The sequence below is a fragment of the Symsagittifera roscoffensis genome, chromosome 3 (genome assembly GCF_963678635.1).
Source record: "Symsagittifera roscoffensis chromosome 3, txSymRosc1.1, whole genome shotgun sequence".
Classification (NCBI taxonomy): Eukaryota; Metazoa; Xenacoelomorpha; order Acoela; family Convolutidae; genus Symsagittifera; species Symsagittifera roscoffensis.
The window spans coordinates 14,490,523-14,515,913 of NC_087064.1; the positions used below are offsets into that span (position 1 = coordinate 14,490,523).

At 34.5% G+C, this 25,391-nt stretch overlaps 1 protein-coding gene across 2 annotated transcripts; it reads left to right on the top strand.

Moving 5' to 3' along the window:
- Window positions 1-10,397: 10,397 nt before the first annotated feature.
- Window positions 10,398-24,441, top strand: LOC134842014 (N-acetyl-D-glucosamine kinase-like). 2 transcript variants are annotated; one of them, XM_063858151.1, is made up of 9 exons: window positions 10,398-10,645; window positions 14,659-14,743; window positions 16,106-16,204; window positions 19,872-20,008; window positions 20,652-20,764; window positions 21,339-21,451; window positions 22,227-22,412; window positions 23,419-23,497; window positions 23,983-24,441. In XM_063858151.1, exons 1-9 carry the CDS (start codon window positions 10,548-10,550, stop codon window positions 24,201-24,203), a joined length of 1,131 nt encoding a protein of 376 aa, XP_063714221.1. In that variant the 5' UTR covers window positions 10,398-10,547; the 3' UTR covers window positions 24,204-24,441. The 2 variants fall into 2 exon arrangements, with proteins under 2 accessions (XP_063714221.1, XP_063714222.1); XM_063858152.1 differs by lacking the exon at window positions 23,983-24,441 and adding an exon at window positions 23,887-23,921 and having other exon boundaries at window positions 10,399-10,645.
- Window positions 24,442-25,391: the final 950 nt, after the last annotated feature.

The window sequence follows — 25,391 nt, forward strand, 5'->3', positions numbered from 1 at the left end:
ACCTTACCCAAATCAAAAACAAATAGCACAAAAACAAGATTTTAAAGGACAAAGTTTGTACTTTAATCATCGTATCTCATTTGATACCAAAGGACCAATTTCACCCTCATCCGAAGGAAACTCCTACATTATGGTAATTGTTGACGCATTTACACATTATGTAGCACTTAACCCAGTACCACATTGTAACGCTTATTATGCTTACACAACACTCTATGAACACTGGATAGCAAAATTCGGACTACCAGAAATTTTAGTTACAGACAACGGTACAGAATTCATAAATAATGAAATCATCACACTATGTCATTTATATAACATTAAACACAAACCACGTACATCTCACGCACCTTGGACAAACGGCTTAGTCGAAGGTATGAACCGTTCATTACAAGAATATCTCAGATGTATCATCAATGGAAATGATACAAGATATACCGAATGGTCAGCAGATGTAAAACTATTTCCCTTAGCATATAATTCACAAATCACGACAACTTTAGGAATGTCACCATATGAAATGGTTTTTAACCAAAAGCCACGCAAACCAATAATGTTTACAGCAAACTCTCATAAAAACGCACAAGGTTATTGTCAACCAAATAAAGACTCAATTTGTTATAACCTACCATTACATACACACGATGAAGATCATTTTCATCACCCACAAATTCTTAAATTAGCCTCCGGTACACACACCGAATGGATTTTAAACAGAGATAAAAAACACAATGAAATTTACCAAAAGGTAACAAAAAAGTTGTTACAAAGGCAAAATATTAATGAACAGATAAATTCACGCTTTACACCAGCCTCCGATTTAAAAATTGGAACATTTGTTTTAATACCCAATTTTAATACTCAAAAAGGAATTTCAAAAAAGTTACAACCCCTTCGTAAAGGACCATACCAAATAACTGCAAAACCCACTGACGTCACATATAAAATCACCGACTCAGATAAAAAAGAAATCGTTCAACACCGAAATAACCTATTACCTTATTATCCAAAAGAATACGCACTCCGCGAACTAACTCAATTATATTCTTTTACAGGTTTAAAAGTTATTCAAAATAACCCACATACGGACACCATAACAAAGGAACAAAATGATATTCACCTCGGAAATCAAAATACAAAATCAAACACCACAAAAAACAATACAAAAAATCTCGATCAAAATACATCTCAAAAAGAAAGAAAAAATAGAAAAATGACAGAACAAATAATACCCCAAAAACAAATCGACAAATCAGAACATAGAGAGTCTTCACGACTTAGAAATCAACCACGTAAAAATTATAAAGTATTCATCCCACAATCTAAAATATTAAAGAAAGTTGAATTTCAAAAACAACCTTAAATTCTACATTTAAAAATCTTTGCACCTCTGAAACATTTCACACTTTCATTTTTCAAGATAACATGCTGATAAACACGCAGCGATTCTAGTTCAAAATTAGCCAATAGGATTCATCCAATCCGTCACCTTCTATAACTTTAACACAAACCAACTAGACGAAAAATATTAAACTCCAGGCATATCTATAACTATAACTCTACGACCTCCAGGTCAAAAATAAGCAAACCACTCCAACTTGACAACTAAAATAAATATCACCATAATATCATAACCCTCCCTTATCTAATAAACCAAAGATCAACAATATTTCCCCAACTCAGCCCTCAAATACCCCCCAAACAAATATGTTAAATTAGCCTAAAGTAAAAGAACGACCATTTTATTTAGCCTAAAGTATAAAAATCTCAAAAATACCCCAAATCATTTGACAAATGAAAAGAAAGACAAAGAAGACCTCCCGATCACCATAAAAATTGCCCCCAACAATTTTTTACGAAACTCAACCCACTTGTCAAAAAACTAATAAATAATCCGACCACACTTGAAAATTGCCCCAAACAACAAAAAATATTCGATCACGAAGCCATTTCTTAAATGCTCTTCTATCAAACAGTCACTAAAATTATCACAAACCTCAAACAATTTTTTACGATACTTGAAACTTTCATAATATTTCTTTTTGATATCCTTGAATCTTTTCTAATACTCTTAATCATTTTTTGTAACATTTTTTTAATTTTCTACACTATATTCGAACTATTTCTCCAACTTTCAAAAACCCTTGATTATATACACAGGTACGATTTATAAAATTGTCTAAATGATACGAACTATTTTCAGTAGAACTGATATTTTTCTACTATTTGTAATTTTCATAACATTTCTATCATCCCTCATTTTGACTATATGCAAATGTATAAAGAAAGCAATCATCACATTCGCTCTAGCAACAATCCTCCTAATTCTTTTCTTAGAAGAATACTTTAATAAACATTAACTTTTTCAATAAAAGAATAGACCAAAAAGCTATCAAAAATTGCTACCCAAAAGTCACCAAGTCAGTCTTCACCGACATCATCCCAAGATAACCCAACAACACCTTCAACTACCAATAATCCTCAAACATCTACACGAATTTCCTTTCAAGATAACCCATACACTTTTGAAGAACGACACGCTCGTTTATCAGAACCACTAGAACCAGCTCAACGACAAGCACCTCTAAGCGAACCAACATATAACTTATACCCCACACTACCACAAGAATTAAGTAGAATAAGAAATCCTAGTCAAAACCAAAATACAGTCGAAATAAATAGACAAATTATACATCCTCGACGGAACAAGAATTTTCTAACTCCCCGAGTTCATTTTGATATACCTCAATCCCCATCACAAAACACTCCAGAAAACCCCATTGGTATATTACCAGAAACCCCTACGCTCTTTCACAACGTAGCACCTCAAGCCTACCATCAGATTACTTAGGTTCAACACCAACATCTGAACAAATACGTGAAAATCCCTTTAACCCCCCAAACCAGGCATCACGACTACCATATTGGACAACACATTCATTTACACAAGGTGAATTAAATTTAGTCAATGATCCAATAGATATTTCTACGGATACAACAACATCCTCATCACTACCAGAAACATTATCACTACCATCAACACCATCAATAAGCCAGATTTCACCACCACCTTTTAACTTAAATTTTCCAAATAATCTCGACGCCAGATATCGAGAACAATCATCAACAAATATCCCTTTAAGACTAGATTGGAATACATTTACAGCCCCTCCACCATTATTTGGACAATATCTAGAAAGTAATCGCCTCCACAACTGGGCACTTAATAAATTACAATACCGACAAGACATTCACGACGATATCCGTGATCACAATATCCAAATACTTCAACAAAACAGTTTACAATTAAAGTTTGAAATCACAGTTAAATTAAACAACATTACTCAACATCCCTACCCATTAAACCCACATAACAGCTCAATCACTACCACCACCATTTATAACCACTGAAGTAATATATAAATACGACAGATATACCAAAAACACAATTGGTTACATCACATTTTATAACCCATACTCAGGATTATCATACACATGTATATTCTAAAAATATTTATTTTTCTCCAACTCCTTTTTCTAGTTATCTCAAACCAAAACATAAACCCTTCTCCCCGCACAGGACCCCAAGATTTATTAGTAACACATTACGATTGTGAAGAAAACGAACAAAAAACACTACACAAATATGCAATAAATCAAGTATCACAGTGCGAAACAGAACCCCAAGCCATAGAAACTACAAATGTCATAGCAACACTTTATTCAAAAGCCCGAGCAACTACAGTTATAGGATATAAATTCACAGCAACATTTTCTGAAAAGAAAGTACATTGTTCACAAGTCTCAAACGGAAATAAAAACCGACTTGACCATGAATCATTCTACCAGAGTAATATAGAACGACTTTTACATCTCAATCCCGAAGATTGTAAAAACGAGTTACTCCGACTAAACATCACCAAAAATAAAAACACAGATAGAAATTTAGTATATTTCCAAGTTTTTTCAGATTCTGTATATCAAGCAGAACTTGAAAGATATCAAGGACATATAAAATTAGATGAAAAATACCCATACAACGGCGCACACGGACGATTAACCTATGACATACACGATAAACACTGGATACCACACATTGGTATAAACGACCCATCAAACTGCAAAGCAGACACAAAAAATAAAGGATACCAAGAAATAATGTTTTTCGATTGGAAAATACAACTCGAAAAAATACAACTCACACGAGATTTATCAGACAACACAATGATTTATCAAGGAATTAGATTACCTTGTAAAAACGACCAAGGTTATTGCGACCCTACAACCAGAACACAAGCAACAATTGTTTGGTTCCCCGAAGACACATGTACAACATTTCAAGTAGCAAAAATACACGCTCGTATGATAAAATTTCACGAAAAATATTTTATACAATCAATACCATATGAACATGTAAATCCATTACGCAAAATAAGTTCAAATTTTCGAAACATTCATAATATAGAAAATAAATTAACACGTTTTCAAATATATCAAGAAACAGAACTTGCATGTAAATACAGAAACCCACTTCACAAAACACAATACTCTGAAATATTAGTTGAATACGAAAATGGATTCGACATGACCACTGGAAAAATAAAAGTCGACCCATACGCCACAAGTCATCCCCTAAACGAAGGAACATCATATATACCAGTTAATTTTCAAAAGAATACAGGTCAACCTGGTGGACATTTAAAACCCCAAAACGATCAAAGCACACGTTTACAAGAACTATCACTAATGAATAATACATATTTTGGTAATATCCACTATGATATTCACTTAGATATGAAACTAGACTACACGATTAGCCGAATTTTTCAAGAAATGTCACTCTCTGAATTAGAAACACTACACCAATTATGCGAATTAGAAAGAACACAAATATTACAATCACTTGCACTAGCAGTATTAAAAATACCCTACGCAGGATATTTACTATCAGGAAATAGATCAAATTTTTTAGACTATGAAGGAAACATCTTATGGTTTTATACTTGTACTAAAAAAGTATCACCACTATACATTTTTGAAGATAAACGATGTTATAAAAGAATCCCTATCTTTTATAAGAATAAAGTACATTTCGTTGACACACTTTCACGAAGAACCTATTTCTGGGATACCGCAGTTCCATGTGGATCAGAAAATAGCCACAACGTAGTACAACTAAACCCTGATGAAGATAAATATTACCTTCTCACCCCATATCCCACATTAATGCAATCACTCAAAAAATTTTCACCAGAAAGCATTCGCGCTATCGCTCGAAACCCAAATATAGACTTACAATCAATAGGAATATACTCAAAATCAGATATTCAACATCACATTAGAACACAACAATTCCAGGAATTATTAACACAAATGGACACAATACAAAGACAATCAATTGACCAAAACTTACGCAAACTTGCCGAAACCGCAGGATTTGCAGACATCTATACGCAAGACTATAGCGGATATTTTAAAGACATTAAAGATTATATATATCTAAACGGTGAAAAATACCGTCCCCAAGATATATCACCTATCAATATTTTTAGCTTCGTTACACTCAAGAATGAAATTCTTGATTTTCTAGGATGGCCCTACTACATCTTAGAAAAACTAACTATTTTATACGCAATGTTTAACTTTATTGGATTTCTTTTTTCACTCTTAAAAGGAATCTATAACACATGTGCTATACACACACAAGTCAATCGACAAGCAAGTGTAGCACGCATACTATTTGCAGGATTTTTTGGAATATTTTCTACATCTATAAACAAAATTCTTTTAGACGCACAAATAAAAGAATATAACACAAAAATAGCAACAAGACAGAACACATATGACGAAGAACATAACAATGCAGACACAACACCAACAGCACCACAGTTACCACCCCTACCACATAACCATCCATTATCCCTAGTCCCACGTAATTTTCGAAATTTAGCCGTAACACATAATAATTTTAGACCAACCATATCACAAAGTCCCATCCAACATATAATGCCACACCACTCACAAGATGAAAATACTTATGAACAAATTATAGAACAACCCCATACCACCGCTTTTCAGTCTCAAAATAATAATTTTTTTAGCCCACGATGAGCCGACAACTTGGATCCCTACACCGATCAAATTCCCACCCAACCAACCTCACCACTCCAATCCCAATAATACCACTTTTTGCTTTTCCGCCACCCGATTTCCCATCCAGTAATGTAACATCCGGCATGAATTCCGATACTAACTCACACATCTCAGTTTTATACTCCATCTCACAACTCAATAACCCGAATATTGAAACCCCCGATGAATTTGCCGACTCCGAACCATCTCCATCAAATAATTTTCACACCAATCCCTTAAATTTCTCCCAACCCCCTTTTCAACCCATACTACCAAATAACCCTGACCCAACCAATTCTACACCCTCTTATGCTTCCCAAGTCACTCCAACCTACTCCTCACTTCACTCAAACCAATCATCTCATTCTTCAGACACCCCCCGAATCTCCCCAGAACTAGATAATTTCATTACCTTACAACAACAATCCTATCACCTTGACACCCCAACCATAAACCAAATCTCATCCACAATAGATTCATCCAACCCTCCTACCCCTACACCCTCTTCAATTTATACTGATTCATTAGCACCATCATCCACAACTACTGTATCTTCACTCAGCACTAATAGAGCTTACCGCACTTTTAAAAGGAAGTTCCCCAACCATCCTTTCCCAGCGAAACCAGGAACAGCCCGTGAATACATCAACCATCCACAACACACTAACACAAAAGAATTTTTAGCTATCACCTTACCCTCATTTCCACAATACACCTTAAACACACCTCATGACACTAACGAGACACGTAACTTTGTAGACGAATACGTTTTAATGCCTACCCTTCCTTGGACCTCATATTATCATTTTACAAATCCCCTTTGCTTACCTTTATCTAACACTCATATCGATATAGAACGAAAAATGGACATGCTATATCGACTCACTACACCACTAACACCTAGACAATTTACTTACATTGGATACAAAAAATCACTAAAAACACACACTGCACCCCGAGCTAATGAATATACACTAGAATATTACGACCATAACATCATCAGAACTAACCAAGATCAATTCTTAGACGACGATCGCTTCGCTAACCCACAAATCACCGAGAAATTTTTCATTAAAACACCATATGTATTTACACTAAATATCTTCGATCGCAAGTTTGACCACATTATCTCAGAAGCACTAACAGACACGCAAGCCTACGAAAGTTTTAAAGAACGCTTCCAAATATTTTCACTAACCTTTCATTTCCTTGCACCACATGAAAGAGATTTGCACTGCTCACACGATATTATGTTGCGCACTAAACAAACACACACATATACTTATTATCGTTTCATCCAAAATCACTTTGACCTACACACTCCCTCCAGACAACCACACCATCGTTTTCAATTCATCAATTCCAAATACACCTCACCATTCTTTCTTAACTTCACATATTGCATTAAAGATACTAACCTTCATGGTATTCTTCGAAATTATGATCCCATAACCCAAATGTATATCTTTTGTCCCATCACCAAGACCTTCAACGCAGAAGAATCCCGACCCTTCCTCATCCCACACGAGTTTGTACAACCTATAGAAATCCCCATTTTAGAATTCATCCATAACACTAAATTCAACCACAAATTATATAATCTAATCCAAAACACACCTTATGAATTTGCAGTTGGCACTGAAGAACTAACCACAATTAAGGCACTTCAATTGCTTTGGCCACTGCTTCAAACTAAAAATATCATCCGCATATTAGCCAAACTACTAACAACTTCAGATCTCATTCACGACATTTTCCCCCACGGTTTCTTCCCCGACGACTAACAGGTAAGTATGAATTATACATATTACTAATTAATTCAAACATTAGAAACTCACCATTCTTTATCCATGTTTTCTTTAAAATTTTAGCCTTCATCCAACGATCATCTGAAAAATTCACAAAAGAAAAATAAAAAATAGCAAACTTCTTCAAAACTGTTTAAAACCCTATTAACTTTTTACACCAACAATTAAATAAATATAATACCAATGCAGTAAATTAATTTATAAATTTTTCCCCCACCAGCAGTAAATCTAATAATGATGAAAATTTGTAACTTAATTTCCCCCAACAACTAGCAGTAAAATTAAAATTCTATGTAGTAAATTCATAAGAAGCAAAAGCAGTACTAACCTTTTGATATTTTCATTCACTCGCATAAGAATTCTATCCACACTCACACAGCTCGCCCACGAAGAATTGTTTAAAATAATGAATTTCAGTTTCAAGCTTTCACACTCGATAACTCTAACACAAGATAACACGTTTCAAACTTTCCTTTAACCCGGTTGGAAAGGAATTATATACTAAACAAAACTAACCAATGCAGCTTACTAAACACCACAACACATAGCATAACAGCATGACTAAGAAAAGGAAACCAACGGTACCCAAACCGGATTAACCCAGTTTAAAACTGGATAAATTATTCTTTTGAAGACTATTATAAAGTCTAAGAAAGAAATAATAAAACACAAAAAAGTCGAAAGACAAACCCATACCACAAACAATTTGATTTTTGAAAAAAGGACACAACCAACAAAACATAAGAAAAACCACAACAAACCCAACATAAAACGTTGTCACATAACAGGACCTCTCACAAAAACCGCATGCAATCATACTCCCACTCCTGGCCTAACCCACCAGGAAGGACGTCCTGAGCATGCTCTATAGCCGGCCTAACCCACCGTGCTACATCCACGCTTTGTGACCACACTCCTATTTTTAATAAGAGCTACTCAAGGGTGAGTAACTCTTCAAAATAACTGAACTAAAACAAAAAGCTTTTGTGAAAACAACTAACTAAAATCATAATTAAAAAATATTAAACTAATAAAAGTTTTATAAAATGTAAATTACAATATGCAATACATAGATCAGAATACAACACCAAGGACGAACATCCAAAGACAAAACGACCCTACTACACTCGAGAAAGAATGGCCAACTACAATCAATATGCCGCCCACAATCACAACTCAAAGGATTTAGAGTACGACTTGACTTCGCAGAAAAGGACTTCATTGAACTAGACCAATGACCACCTCGATGTTCAAGTATACGTACAGATCCGAGTAACCAGGCATCCCCACCACGCACAATCTCCACGCCATTCCCAGACAAGGTCAAACACAAAGAAGTTCTCACCAATGAAACAGAAAAACCTGACATAGCCAACCATTCTGAAATCAGATTTGAGTTTGTTGCGAAAACCCAGTCGTTGTCTTGAGAAGACACAATGATTGAATCTGGGACTTCTCTAATAAGAAAACCCAGAAGAAATAAGATGTTCGCCAAATACCAACGTCCATCATCCATCTTTCGAATTGCAGAAAAACTATTCTAAAAAACTCTGTAAAACCCGGATGGGTGGAACCTGATCTAAACTACATTTTATGATTGGATAAATTAGATATTTTACCAATGTAAAGTATTTAATATTAACCAATCATGATCCATCTAACTAACAATCCACTTATTTGTAAGTGCTGAAATTACTTGTAATTTCAGCACCAGAGAGATTTGAATTTAACTTAGAAATTAGTTGAACTCTCCCGAGTACTTCAGCAACCGCAATAAACCAGTATACCCTAGATCTATTGAGCCTAGCAGAGACTAGTTAAACAACCTGAGACTAGATAGTATAAGAGTAAGATTAGGATCGGTATTAGACTAAGAAGTTGCACGAATCTATCCGGCCGAAAATAAGATAGCGTGACGAGCAGACGGTGTACCCTATCCGAAATTACTCTATGAGTTATACACTTCGGTCCTAACTCATTATTATCAGAGTTTTGGAAAGTATTTCAAGACGTGTTTAAATTTTGTTTTCCTGAAAATGGGCAGGGGGAGGGTACTTCTTATACCTTCTGAATTATAGATCTATTCTCCTGCAATTGTTCGGAGGGTGTGTATGGACACACCTCATCAAATTGAATCATCGGTAGTTTCAGGAGCTGTCAAATTAAAAATGGATAGCATATGTCTGAACATGTCAGAGATAATTTCAAAATTGGTGCGATTTTCTCTCTTCTTATCGAAATCTTATGATTATTAAGCAGTGAGCTTAAGTAACAATTTAACTTGGACTTCTAGAATGTATTTGATGGCGAAAAAGAACCGCAAGTTGAGTTCTTGATCTTTATTTGTGAATGAAAATTGTCAGCTGGCAAAATACAACTTACGCAAGAAAGTTAACCTGGGTCACAGAGATCAACTTTGAGCTCTATCTTATCAGGCCAAGGTCAAACTCCGTAAGCACGTGTCGCGCATAAGTAATTTCATTCAATTTGTAATCGCTGCTTAATTAGAGTTACTGCATGAAGAAATTTGTAACGATCGCCAAGGACAACTTGATCTGATTTTTGAACTCTTCTGTTTTTTCTTCGGTCTTCGGATTGATTCGCTATATGGCTAGTCTCATACCAGCACTTGCGTTGCCAACAGCAACCAATGCTCAAGCTCACTCCCGCACCCCAGTCCCTTTTTTCTTTGCTGGAATCGAAGGGTGAGTCATTTGCCATACAGATTTTGTTTACCGACGTTTTGGCCCAATAACAAGGCACTATCTAATATATTGACACTTTTCGCGCGATAGTTTTAGCAAACAAAAGCTTATCTTTGAAATAAAAAACTTTCAAAATAACTTTAAAAAGACATTTATTTAACATGAAACTGTTAGCGGCCTTAGACGTTGTGCAGATTGGGTTTTCTCAGTTATATCCACCCCCTCTGCGTTTGATAGTAACATTGATTCAAATTTTGCTACAAAACTTTCAATTGAAATTTTTTTTCATAAGTTTTCTCATAAAGTTGCCCAAATATGGGTTCAATTGTGCTCTGCATTGTCTTTTATATCGCTTTCTAAAACAAATTTAAAGTTTGACTCAATGCTTTGGCTTTTTTCCTCCCCCAATAACAAGCATTAATTTTATGGTATAACGAGTAGTTTTACAAGGTTGATTGTGAAGACCAAATATGTTTGTCATTAATTTAGTTATCCGCATGTCAAATTTCATAACTATCAGACAATGTGAACCAAAATTTAACTTGTAACAATTTGCAGACGAGGAAGGAAAAAGAGCCAATGCTTTGAGTAACAGCCCTAATAGCAACTACGATTGCCCCAATTGGTTCGCTTCAATTTCACACTTTCGATAATTCGAGCTCAAAAATATACATTTATGGGGATATAATCGAAAAGATCCTCCAGTTTACATTTTTTGGCTCAATTTTTTTCAAACCAGATGTGCACTTTTTCTCTGCTTTCTTTATATTTATTGTCTAACCCTATCAAACAAGGTATCGAGTGATGCATCAAATTGGATAAAACACAGCATATTAAATGGCTTTACACAATCAAAAATACCTGTGCTGAAAAATCGTGTGAAAAAATTCAAATTTGCTCCAGTGCTAATTGATTGAATTTCATAGATTTAATGATTTTCATAAGTTTGAATGAGTACTCGGTACTAACTCAATTGCTGAGTAAAACCTGATTGAGACAAGACTGCTCGTATACCAGGGGTAAGCCCTGAATGTTCCAACTGCTCATTAAACATTGTCGAATAGTTTTTTTGGGAAAATAAAACTTTGAAAACTATAGTTTTGGACAATATCAAAGATCAACAAAAAAACAGAAGGAATCAAAGCAAATAACTAGCAACCTGACGCATTGAATGGGTTAGGTTTTTTCAATAAGCCACCAATCAGGGGCGGATCTAAGATTCTCTCGGGGGGGGGGGGGGTTTGGTGCTGGAGCGGATTTTCAAAAAAGTTTCAAAAATTTTGTCAACCTTTTCTTAAGTCGACCAAGTTGATTTTACTAGTTCTCCCATAGAACGAAAAAGACCGGGCGTTGTCAAAAACTCTGCGGCGCAAGAAAAATTTTGAAAAAAAAGGTAAAAAAGCGTTTTTAGGCACATTTAGGAAAATTTTGACGACGCGCGCTTGGCTTTTTTTTTCGGCGCGCGCTTCCCTCTCAAATTTAGTTTGCGCCTTTAGAAAGCACATTTAGAAAATTTTTTGGGTCCGTCAGCCAAAAATGTATCTCAAAATAGTACAAAGAGGGGATTTTCGCCCTTTTTACCAAAAATTGAAAATTAAGATGAAATCTATTTTTTTAAGCCAAACTGAAAGAGCGTCATTATCAGTGTTTGGGTAATATTTTAAGAAATGCGACCTAAACATGTCATATTCTGAATCATAAATCTCTTCTCCGTTAACTGTTTGGAACTTTTCAAACTGAAACTTCTGGTTTCTCAGGAGCTGTCAACCTAAAAATGGGTGAAATGATTCAACTTGTCAAAGATATATCCAAATTTTGTACAATATCTTTTTGAATTTGATTTCAGGGTGTCAATATCTTAAATGAGGCATGAAAAAATTCTGTTAAAAACTATTGTTTTAATCGCCAGAAAATAACTGAATAAAAAAAGCACACCAAGCGTAAATACCCCATTTTCTTCGCAAGTTGGAACAAAAAAAGTCGCGTTCTTTTTCAATTGGACGATTGTCTTTTCCAAGTATGTCGGCTTAGGATGATGCTAGCTCAAAGTATGTACTAGATTTCAACAATCAATCTGCACTAACTGAAACTATGACTCAAGCCAGTGTCGAAATAGGGTAATTTTACACCGTTCATAAGGTTAGATGGTTCAGTTCTGATAAATTTTTAATTGATTGTTCTAATTAAACTGCTGATTAAAAACTTCGCATTTTTAGAAAACTCTTAGTCATTCTAGTTTTTCGAACTGTTTTTGGTGTTTGGATTTTTATTGAGAAAAAAGTCGCATTTTTATTTCGTATTAATGGTTCTCTATTGCGAATACTTCAGCTTAGTTTTTAGTTTGTCTTTCGGAATGCCTTATCTCAATTATCTGAGCTAGCGTTGTTTTTTGAGCCTATGATCACTCGGTAATCAACTTCTTGCCGAATTCCGATTAAAAATCGTTGCTTGGTGTGGATTTTTTGACAACTTGGTTTTTTTGGCTAACATTTTGGAAAGGATTATTTTCATAACATTTGAGGTAAGCCAAGTTCTTTGAGGTAACATTTGAATTTTGCTCAATCTAGATTTTTGTCATTTTGATTTTTGTTCTGATTTTTTCTTTTCTCTCTTTCGTAAAAAAAACTAACGATTGTAGACTCTTGAAACAAATTTTTACTCTTTTTGAAATTTTGAAAGGAAAACAATATTTGTAGTTCTGTAACTTAAATTTCACTGTTTTTCGAACAATTTTCAATATTTTCAAAATTAATTTTCTTAAAATGATCAGAAAACTATTAATCGGAAAGATATAAGTTTTCTGATGTAAGATGTTTCTTTCTTTTTTTTTCAAAATACTTTTGGAATGTTTCTGGTCGTATGGTTTTTTCTCCAGATATTTTTTATATTCAAACAAATATAGACCGCAGATTAATGATTTAAATATCTGAAATGCATCAGTAACGAGGCATATGTTGCAATGTGTTGCAACTTTATAATACTTCATATTGTAAAAAATGATAGGGGAATTGATACTTTATTTAACTAATTTTTGACTAAATCTTTTTGACTATTTTTTAAGCTTAGTTATACTACCTCAATCCTTTCCACGAAACAAAAACTTTAAAAAATTGAAACAACTTCATCAAGTTTTTTGTTTGTTTTCAGCAAAGAGCAGCGTTCGGAGCTTTATCTGTTATTTACTTTAATTCTTAAAATTCAGGTAATAAAGTGTCGCTTTAAAATGCCGTTTTTCTTTTTGAACCCCTTTTTTGTTTTATTTTTTAGTCTAAAAAAGGACGATTAAATCAGGTCAAGATTGAAACTATTTGTTGTATATTGTTTATTCAACCTTGGATCATTTTATCCAGGATTGACCAAAACTGCTAATGATACAAGTTACATCCAAATCCAAACACCAAAAACAGAATGACTAAGAGTTTTCCATTGTTTTTTATTAGCAGATTTCCAAAAAAAAAAATTCTTTGTAGTTCGTTTAAAATTTCATGCTTGCCCTTAAGCACAACAACCAATAATTTTCTCAAATCAGAGAACCCATAGCTTGCAAATTAAACTATGTATTGAGTTACGTCAAGTACATTGAACCAGGGGCGGATTTTCTCGAGGGGAAGGCGGATTTTCAAAAAGTTTTCAAAATTTTTGTCGACTTTTTTTAGGTCGACCAAATTGATTTTTTGAGCTCTCCCAAAGCACTGTTTTAGTCAAAAATTTTGGGGTCCGTCAGCCAAAAATGGATATCTAAAAATAGTACAAAAGGGGGACCCTTTGGGTCTGCAGGTGGTCGGATCCCTGAGGGGAAGGCGTCCGCCCCTGGGTTGAATCCCTGAAGAGAGCGTCCCCCCCTAAATCTGCCCCTGCATTAAACTACTTTGTTTCTAAAAAATTATAAGAAAAAACTCCGTTTTATATTTGACTAAAAAGCATCTATTTCGAAAAATATAACTAATGAAAAATTTGGCCTGCTTTTTGGGCAGATCTAGATTCTTTTTATCCTTTTTGCCGTTTTGCTGTAGGGGAACTACTTCGTCGACAATTGCAGTGTTAGACCATAAAGGATCTGTGGTGACAACGGTCAACGGACCACACACAAACCCATGGGTGAGTCGCACAAGCAGGGCATATCAAAATACTATTGCAATATTATTGCTTTCTGAATTTTTTGGCAATAAAATATTGTTTTTTTTTCACATTTGCAATATGATATTGCAATATATTGCAATACTTCCGAGAAGAAAAATGCAAGAAACAATGAATTGGAAACAACTATCAAAGATTATTTTTGTCAACACATTCTTTCACGGTATTAATGTCCCAAAATTTATGATTGTAATGAAGAAAAAGTTGCATTTCCAGATTAGCAGGCAGCATACCTTTCCGATAATCATTATAAGCATAAATGGCAGCTATAAATGGCAGGATTATTACGTGCATTTAACCTAAGCGCTGCTTTCTTAATCAATTTAAGTATTGCAAAATATTGCAATATATTGCAGGATAAATATCAATATACTGCTTATGATAATTGTTCAAAATAGAATATTGCAATATACATATTGCAATATATTGCAATAGCAATAGTATTTTGATATGCCCTGCGCACAAGACCAGCAAAAATCGCTTGATTAGTCAATAGTTTCAGCATTCTTACTCCTAAATTCCCACCATTATTAAAAACTTAACCGTTAACTTGAAAAATACATCAAAAAACTTTAAATATAAAAACAAGTCTGAAGATAGGTCTGGATCTTGAAAATCAGATCTGAGATTGTTGAATCATTTCAATACTGGCTCGCTTAGACAATCAGTTATCACACATCACCAGTGCTAATAACTACAAATTCGATTGATCAACTTGACTGAAAACAGCTTATAAGATTGCGAAGATGGCTATTAAATTTTCTATCTTTCAAGGCTCGCAATCAAAGCTTTAACGGTTCGTGCTTCTCCAAAAGCTTTAACGGTCGGTGTTCCTCCCAAAGCTTTAATGGTCCGTGCTTCTCCCAAAACTCTAATGGTCCGTGTTTCTCCGAAAGCATTAATGGTCCGTGTTCTTCCAAAAACATTAATGGTCCGTGTTTCTCCAAAAGCTCTAATGGTCCGTGTTCTATGCTAAGAGTGAATGCCAAACAAATCCAATGCCAAATTATAAGACATACACTAGTGGACAAAATTAAGCGCAAATTCAGCTGAAATTTAAAGTAAATGCTGTCAAAAAGAGACATTAAAAAGGTCATTTTAGATAGTAGAAAGTGAGTTTGCGCTCAATTGTGTCTACTAGAAGACTACACAATGACTTTCATTTGTTTTTTTTTGCATCAACAACTCGCTTCTTGATTCTACAAGCTTGACGTAGAACTTGTACGAAAATTGTATGACAAGCATTTTCCATAGATTTGATGTATGGAATTGTATGATAAGACTTTTCGGTGTATGGAGGTCAACCCGGGTTACTGATTTTAGCTGCTGGGCATAGACACTACTCTGGAACGCATCCACCATCTGGTGGTGGAGGCCAAACAGAAGGCGATGATCGATGATGCAATCCCCTTCCGCACTCTGGTAAATCAAGACTGATCCGACTCGGGGCGATATCAACGTCAGAACAATTTTTATTGAACCGTTTCAACAGCATTTAAAAAAATAAACAATTTTTGTAACAATATTTGAAGCTGTTGTCACCAGAAGCAAAGTCAAGTTCAAAATGAACTTTTTTTCATCTACTCACACATTATTTGGGTCAACTATCATGCCTCATTTCATTTTGAAATTTTTATGCCGGATTATACTTTGCCTCATACGCTACAAGTTAAAGAAAAATTGAAAAAGTTGCGCGCGATTATTATCAGATGTCAGCCAAATTTGCAATTTCTAAGCATTTTTTACTTCATGAACCTCTCAACTTAAAATGATTACTAGACCAAACTGTGTGTGTGTTTTGTAAATTGTAAGCGGATTCCGTAATAAGACCTTTATCTATGATTTCTGTCTGATCTTGTGTTTTTCATCATGCCATCAAAATTCAAACAGGTTTAAAGACTGGTCTTATGATTCCAGTGTCCTACACACACCGAATTTTTCAGTTAGCCATTTAAATATCTCGAAATTTGTCGTAAAACTAATAATATTCAGAGCAAATTTTAAAAAAAATCTGGTGATTATTTGTCTCAAAGAAAATTGAGGCAACATCTGACAGATTTTTATCAACAAATTAAGCACCTATAAATAAAAAAATGAACTAGAGTTCATCAGTTTTTGATCTAAAACATTTGCACGATAAAATTTGTTGATTAAGGATTTCAAAAACTTTCCTGAGCGGAAAATTTAGAAAATACCATTGATCAACAGATATTAAGGACAGTCAATGAAAACCTTATTGGAACCAAATAAAGATTTGGGAGTAAAGCGAAAGAAAAATCGAGGTGTCTTCAATTGAGGTTTTGCAAAAATTTCTGATAATTCTCAGTTTCAAGGAACTTCAGGCAAGGAAACGTAATAAATTGTGAATAATTTCGTTGATTCTTTCTATCATTTGCAGCATAATTTGATTGATTGTTTAAAAAAAATTTTCGAACTGATAGTCATAACAAACACTTTGATTCTTTTAAAAATCTCTGTTTCGAAGAATATTTTTAAGCCTTGCTATACAGACCAATGCAAAAGTTTTATGCCAAGAGGAAGCGTGGCCTGGAATTATTTACAATACTGCGCAAGGGTAGCGTTGCAAGCTGGCGAACAAAAAAAGAGAAAAAATAAGTAACCAAGAAACATGAGACACTATTGTGAAAAAAGGGCATTTCATTCAAGAAAAAAACCGCTGACCTCTCAATATAGACACAGAGAGGGAAAAAATTAGGAAAGTGGAAATCAGACACCGAACAAACCACACCAGATGTACTAATTTTCACCATAAGCAATTCAATTTCAATAAATGGGCCATAAGTTTTATCGAAGTATTGAATACCTAAAAAAATTTTGGAGATACCTATCTCTAACAACGTAATCAGAATTGATTACTGTTTTGTTGGTTTTTCCTGAAAAAAAAACAGCTATATACTATATGCACAAAAACCCAATTTCAGAGCAAGCTTTATTTTGTACTCTTCAACTTGCCACCTTTCGCCATTACAAAAACCCCATTTTCTCCTGCTTACTTGTTGATCAAAAGTCAAAATCAGAAACAAATTGATGGCCCTATATGACGACTTGTTTTAAACAAAAAAAGTGTTTTCGTAAACCATTCTAGTCTTTCTAATAACTATTCTAAAGTTATTCTGAAGGTTTGTTATACTGTGAAAAACAAACACTGCTATGATGTTCGTAACGTTGTTTCGCTAAATATTTTTTTCTGAAATGTAAAAAAAAATTTTTCTAGAAATCTTAAAGATCTAAAGATTCTTCAACAAATCATTAAGAATCTTGAAGATCTTTTCAAGACTAAACCAAAAAAGTTGTCGCACACTTTTATGCAATTTTACTCAAGGAGTTTGAAATCCTAGGTACTTTAGAAAAAGCCGTAATTAATTTGAGGTACATTTGCTGTTTTTGATAAATCTTCAAGATACTTCAAGAATTCGGCAAAAATTTCAAGGTACTTGGACTTGGGTAGTCTAGAAGATGTCTTCCATGCCTTTTTTCAAGTTTTGCAGAAAGTAACAGACTATAGGGGTAGATTCGTCTCTACCCAAACACCATCTCTGCAAAAAAACATCATATCTGATTTTGACACGTTTTTCATTTATTTTGACGTATTGAAAAGGGCTTGAAATACAGAAATATTGTCTTTTGTTCCAAATTTTGTTGTGTTTTGGGAGTTAAGAAAAAACAAAAAAAAACAAAAAAACCAATTGGCATTCAAAAATATCTGCAATATTTTTGAAATGTAAACTTAAAAATGATTTGTTTTGAAATTTTCATCATTTCAATCAGGAAAAAGTAATTCAGACCCGTTTAAAAGCAGTCGTAGCAGTACTTCCATCGAATTTTAAAACATCCGAAAACATTAATGCTATTTAAGGGAGAAGGAAAAGATCAGTTTGGAAACAACAGACCAGTTTTACTTCATCCTGTAATCAGTAGCGTTCTTGAAACTTTGAAATCTAACAGAATGACTAAATTTATTTAAAAATCATATGATTTGACGTCTCATCGTATTTGATAACAAGGACAAAAAGACACTGGACGCAAATTTGGTAGATGTCATTGATAACATTGCAAAAAAATATATCCACCAAAAATGACATTGTTTGTACTTTAATCAATTTGTCGAAAAAATTTGACACTGTTGGTCACTCAATTCTTCTGGCAAAATGCTACTGCTATGATTTTTGACACCCACTTTATAGCATTCTGAAGTCATACTTTGAAAACATACCAGTATGTCATTATTGAAAAACAGGTATCTGAAAAGCTTTTGATAGTAATTTGGATGCCCCTATGACTCGTATTAGGCCACTTTTTGTTATTCCTTGTAAGCTATCTTCACGAACTATGTACCAACTACAAAAAAATATTTTCGCCATTGACAACGCGTTTCATGATGAATAGAAATCAACAACTTACAGTAAATGAAGTTGAAAAAAAAGTCTTCCCATTTCTAGTCAAATTAAAACTGGGAAATGAAATTAAATGTCAAAATATCAGAGCTAAAATCGAAATGAAATATTTTAGTTTTAGTTATACAGCACCCTCAAATACAATCACAAATGCATCAGTTGGTTCATAGGTTGTCAATGCTCTCAGGTAAAACTTTCCATTAAATTGTTTCTGGGTCAAAAATGTCTTTATAAAAAATATAAAGCTTAAATTCAACTAGTTGTTTTGCAAAGCGTAGTGCTCTCATATGATCTAGCAAATGACACTTTTAAAAAAATGTTGACAAAGCGCAAAAACAAAACAAGTTTTTTTTTAAATTGAAACAAAACGGACACTCTGCGAATCGTCAAAACCAAATACAAACTATTTACTTTTTAAAGAACTATATATTTGAGTTGATGAAGAATTTAGTAAAAGTAAGTAGAAAAATACACTCTTTTAACTGTTGCATTCAGGGAGATGAACTTAAATACAGTTTTTTTTTTTTTTTTTGGGGGGGGGGGGGTAAATAAGAACTAAAGACTTAATACAAAGACAAAAGTCTATGCTTATCAATATAGATCAATTAGGTAAAGAATTATAAAAGTGTATATGAATATATGAATCTGAATTTTTCGTATTTTTTTTTGTTCAGGGTCTCTCGTTGAGCGGCGGGGAGTGTGCGCAGACGAGGGCAGATATCGAGAAACTGATGATGTCCAGGTACCCTGAGGACTGTGACGAGTGCCACATGTGGACGGACACCTTCGGGGCACTCTCCGCGTCCTCAAGGTCACTTCTTTTTTAAGATCATTTATCCACGAGGGATAGGACCAACATACGAGCTGTACAGCTCATCACGGCGAACCGCTGTTGTGCCCCTGCTTAAGAACTACATGCAATTTTTTTGGTTATTTTTCTGGGCTGTGTAATGTTGCCTCACCCTCAAGCAACGAGCACGGATCATGGTGGGCCTCGACTTTCTTAACTTTTAAACGGCCTTGGAAGAAAGAATAAAAGAATGATTTTTTTTCGCCAAACAAGTGCACACTATATCAACAAAATGAAACAATCATTTTTTACAAATATTTTTTATCAATGACGTTGAGGTTATCGAGAGTATAGCCAAAGGGAGTATTAAACTAAGACTGAAAGACTACCCTCTTCTAGTACAAATCTAAGACTTATTACAATTAACATCAATTTTCATCTGATTAAGATGGAAACTATGTTATTCATTGTTTTTAAACCGAATTATAACAAAAACTATTTTTCAATTAGGATGGAAATAATTGCTCAAAAACCAAAACTCAAGACGTGACCAATAAAATCAGAAACTTTTCGAGTTAATTACGGAATTCCTTTTAAAATATATTTGTAATTTGAACAAATATATTAATATATTTATAAATAGCTGCAATAATTTCTGTTGCAGACATGGAATAGTGACGATTTGTGGGACAGGACAGAATACAATGTTGATGAACCCGGATGGGTCTTGGCATGGGTGTGGGGGGTGGGGACATATACTCGCTGATGAAGCATCAGGTATCTTGGTTCATGATAGAGATTTTGGTGGACTTAACTGAAACTAATTTTCTATGCGGCAAATTCCAACATACAATGTTTGCAACTCGTTGTGGAGAATCGCTACTGAACTTTTGTTGATATTGGATGCATTTGTATTTTTTTATTTGAGTTTTTTTTTAAACAATAAGCAGCTAGCTTCTCCGACATCTTTAGAAAAAATTACATTTTGAATGGTTACCGAAAGTGAGGCCAGTTTAATATGGTTAACCCCATATGATTTGCTGATTTTTGACCAATAAAGAATCAATTGAATCGTTGATCTACTTTTTTCGTGAATAGTTATCAATTCAGAAATATCAGAAATTGGTATAAAGTATGATAGCTGGGCCCAGAAAAAAAAAGCGAGTATGAAAGATGGGTCCCGCAATGTTTGTGAAAACTTCAAAAATCGAGTAAACAATTGCAAACCATGTTTTCGAAGATTTTAAGGCATCAGCATTTTTCTTTAGGGACACATTGTAATTCCGGGACCCAACTATCACACGTGTACCCAGAAATCTTGTAATGTATACATTTTTGACTTGTGTTGTAGCGTATGGAATCGCGTATATGGCGATTAAAACGTGTGTGGACCATGATGACCAGCTTAGACGCACTGACTTTGACCTCACAGTAGTCAGGCGAAAAATACACGAGTACTTCAAGGTACGCAAAACAGGTTCTTTTCCAGTCCCCCCCCCCCCCCCCCGTAAAATTACAAAATAAAGCTGTTCAAAAGTTGTTTACACGGTACTTTGCATTTAAGAAATGTTGTCAAAAATTCGTTCACCTGGTCACGCTGACACGTTTTGATGCAGTTTATAACATGCAACATTATTTGAAATAGAATTTCATATATTGAAATTCAGAAAGAATCAAAGGGGGACTGAAAAAGAGCAACAAAACACCCCCTGGTTTATTCGCTCTCGCTTGATCATGTGTTTCATCATAATTTGTTTTATCGACTCGACTTAGAGACGGTGAGCTTTCGTCCAAAACTCCAACTTTGAGAGCCATTTATATATCTTTGAAAACTTAAACCCACGCAAAGTCCTTTTCTTCCCACACCTTCAATTCTTCTGGTAGTTTTTAATGTCAATAACCAATTAGTTATTTTGATCTTAATTCGAGCCTAAGTGACAAAAATCTACTACTGGATTTTCATTAGGCATTTTTAATGCTCCGATCACTGAAGATGAAAAAGAATTTTGCATTTGCTTGCGTTTTTTTCAGACCAAAATTAGCTATTATAAAGGCACGTAACGGGAGATCGAGCGTCATATCATACTAAAGACTATTCAGTCGTATTTTGGGCTGCAAGAATGATTAAAATTTCCGAATTAGAAATCTTATAATATCGTTTTTGGGTGATTGCCTTATGTATTACAATTGCATGGAAACTGAGAGTAGTTCATTGGCAAACAAGCAGATGGCCATTTAGGTCTCTGACTGGTACGATATGCTGCCTCGTTTCTACTACCTGGACAAGACATACATGGCCCGCTTCTGTGCCCATCTGGCCAGGGGTGCCACAGAAGAGGGGGACTTGTTCTGTCGACACCTCTTCTATCACTGCGGAAATCTCCTCGGAAGATCAATTGTAGCTGTCAGTAACAGGGCAAACCCAGTTAGTAAACCCTTTCTCAGTACTCATACTCGGGTCGAGATAGTCGACTTATATTCTGGCATTCTCCGCCAACATTGAGAATGCTACGCATGACTTTCTCTGCCATTTTTTAGTATGTATAGAAAAAATGCTCGTTAAAATTCGAAACTTAAGTCGAGCACCTCGACTAGGGAACCGAAATAATCAGCTTTTTTTTTGATCTCATGATCTAACTATGTTTGTATGACAAAAAAGTAAAACCATTACGAGATCAAACTGTGTACTGGATATCTGCACATTTTGGTGCGATAGGAATCCTGGAATCCGGATAAAAACCATTAAATATGTTCCAAATTGTAATAGATTTTTGTTACAAAGTACTTGCTGAATACAAACCCAATTACTTTTAACGTAAATTTGCCGGTACAATAACTGTGTAAATGAATTCCGCAAATTCAAGCGGATCGCGCAGGTGCAAGTGAAGCCCGCTTAAATTTTTATACAGGTTCCGTTCAAAAACGGTTTTAAATGTAGAATAGTAAAAAAAAATTCATTCGTGACTTGGAATTCAAAACAAAAGTATTAAAAAGTATACTTATTGTCGCAGATTTAACTATAGACTCAAGGTCCACATTTTGAGGCTTTTTAAAAAACTTGCGCTGAACAAAAAACTATTTTTTTAACGCATTTTCAGAAAACAACACTGAACAAAAACTTTTCCAATCTAAATTTTTTGTGATGTTTACTATACTTCACTGTACTGTGGACTCAAAGTCCACATTTTTTAGCGTTTCATAAAAATAACAATAAACAAAAAAAAACTTTTCCAATCTATTTTTCTTGTGAATTATTATACTTAAGTTATTTTACCTGATTCTTATAGCTTTTTAATATAATCGCTCCGTTTTTTGAATCAGAAATTTATTTTCAAAATTATTGAAAAGATAAATGAACATTCTCTGCTATTTTAACATCAATAACCTACTTGAAAAAACGTACTTTTAATGATACATTTAACTTACTTCAGAGCATCTTCTATGATGGGAAGAGTGTTCAGGTGCTTCTGGTGGGCAGTGTTTTCAACAGTTTCCATCTACTCAAACAAGGTGAACAATTTAGATATCAAAAACAATTGATGACTTAACTTTGCTCTGCAAGTAAAATCTATGGCATAGATTTTGTTATATACTGTAAATAAAATCAGCGGACAAAAAATACAGAGGTGCCATCATAGATTAAACACATGAAAACTTTATCGATAAACTGTTTTCAAAAACTATGAGCAAATTGGATCGGTGTGAGTTTTCACGAACGTGGATTCGCAGAAAAAAAATTGCTGATTTTCAAATTTAAGGCTGATTTTCAAATTTATTCCCTGACATTTTAATTGAAGGCAAGTTAGGTGATACAAAAACAAAATAGGCACATAAAAATGAGCTAAACTATTTTCAAATTGAATTACCTCAAAATTTGGGGAAGATTTTTTTCTGTATAAGTTTCATAGACGGCGCGTGAAAATGAACTAAACTATTTAACCATTCCAGTTACCAGCTGAAATTGTTTCTCCGAGACTGTTTTTTTTGTGTTCTAGGTTTCATAGACGGCATGCGTCCCAAATATAGTGAGGATGTAACTCTCACGGGCGTGCGATTTGTGCGGTTGACAGTGCCCAGTGCTGTGGGTGCAGCGTACATGGGTATGGGCATCCACAAAGAGACGCCCGCTTACCCCTTGGACATAGACTACTCTCTAAATGTAGAGACTGTCTACGAGACCAAACTCAACCAAGATCATCACTCTCAATCCAAATGAAAAAGCCCAAAAATAACAAATTATTTCAGACAACGAGCCAAAAATAAAGGATCAGATTGACAACTGCCATACTGCTAACGCCGTTTTGTATTTAAACACGCTCTTCACAGAGCCATGGCCGAACTTTGGGTGGTTTGTCAAGGACCCATTGTTGATTCGGAGCATATATTTTCTTTTGTACACGAGGTAGCCTCTTCACATGCGCTTATATCAGATACATGACCATTAATTGTAAAACGTCGATTTAATTTGTAAATTGAAAAATTAAATTTTGGTTTAACTTATTTTTTACGTCAAAAAATGGGTGCATTTACAAAACAATCCCATACAAAACAGTCCAAGACAAAATATTCCAAAAAATCATGTAACGAAGGAAAAAAAACAGTCCGGCTTAAGGTCGCCAGTGAGCGCGCTGCCCTCGCCGCTTTGCATCGATAACCGGCTCTAAATTTTGTATTAAGTCCTACCCTCTGTTGGCGAGCTCGCAACACGCTGGCGCGACTGCGGCGGTCACTAGTTTTTTAAAATGTTTGTTGAACAAAGGACAATTCTCGGCCTACCGGCTTGTTAAAACAATGATTACTAGGGACTGTTTTTCGGACTGTTTTGTATCGGACTGATTTGTGTGGGACTGTTTGAACAGACACAAAAAATGAATGTATCAATTAAAAAAAAAACAAATATTGTTCTGATATTGTAGCATTTTCGGAAAAAATATTTTTTTCTTGTAGCATTTTTGGAAAAAAATGATTTTCGGTGTTTTATTTTATAAAAATTATGAATGACCTTGCATTACATATAAAATTGAATAAACTATGAATGCATTTGCTTTGTTCTTATTGGTATGTGGATTGTTTTGGCTTCTCTTTTAAGGTCTCCATTAGAAACTTCGCCAAAAAATCAATTTCAAAAAATATTCGGTCAAAAACTTCAAAATGAGTCAACTTATAGACTATCAAAAATTTGGGATCTACTTAACAATCTCTCCCCCTATCAAGAAAGGGGGAGATTGTTAAGTAGATTAATTGCAGCGAATTTTCGACCAATCAGAATGCAGCAAAATTTGAGTTTACATTCAACGCTCTAGTGCGAACTTAATGTTTTTATTTACAGTGCTGGCGATTCTTCAGTAGATACGTTAGAGGAGGGGGAAATAGATTGTTAAGTAGATCCAAAATTAGGTAGGGA

Excerpts from the sequence above, each read along its gene's own strand:
- LOC134842014 (XM_063858151.1), top strand. The coding sequence starts at position 10,548 with ATGGCTAGTCTCATACCAGCACTTGCGTTGCCAACAGCAACCAATGCT. Across the intron at positions 21,452-22,226 it reads AAATACACGAGTACTTCAAG|GTCTCTGACTGGTACGATAT; the intron begins GTACGCAAAACA and ends ATGGCCATTTAG. Across the intron at positions 22,413-23,418 it reads TCAGTAACAGGGCAAACCCA|AGCATCTTCTATGATGGGAA; the intron begins GTTAGTAAACCC and ends AACTTACTTCAG.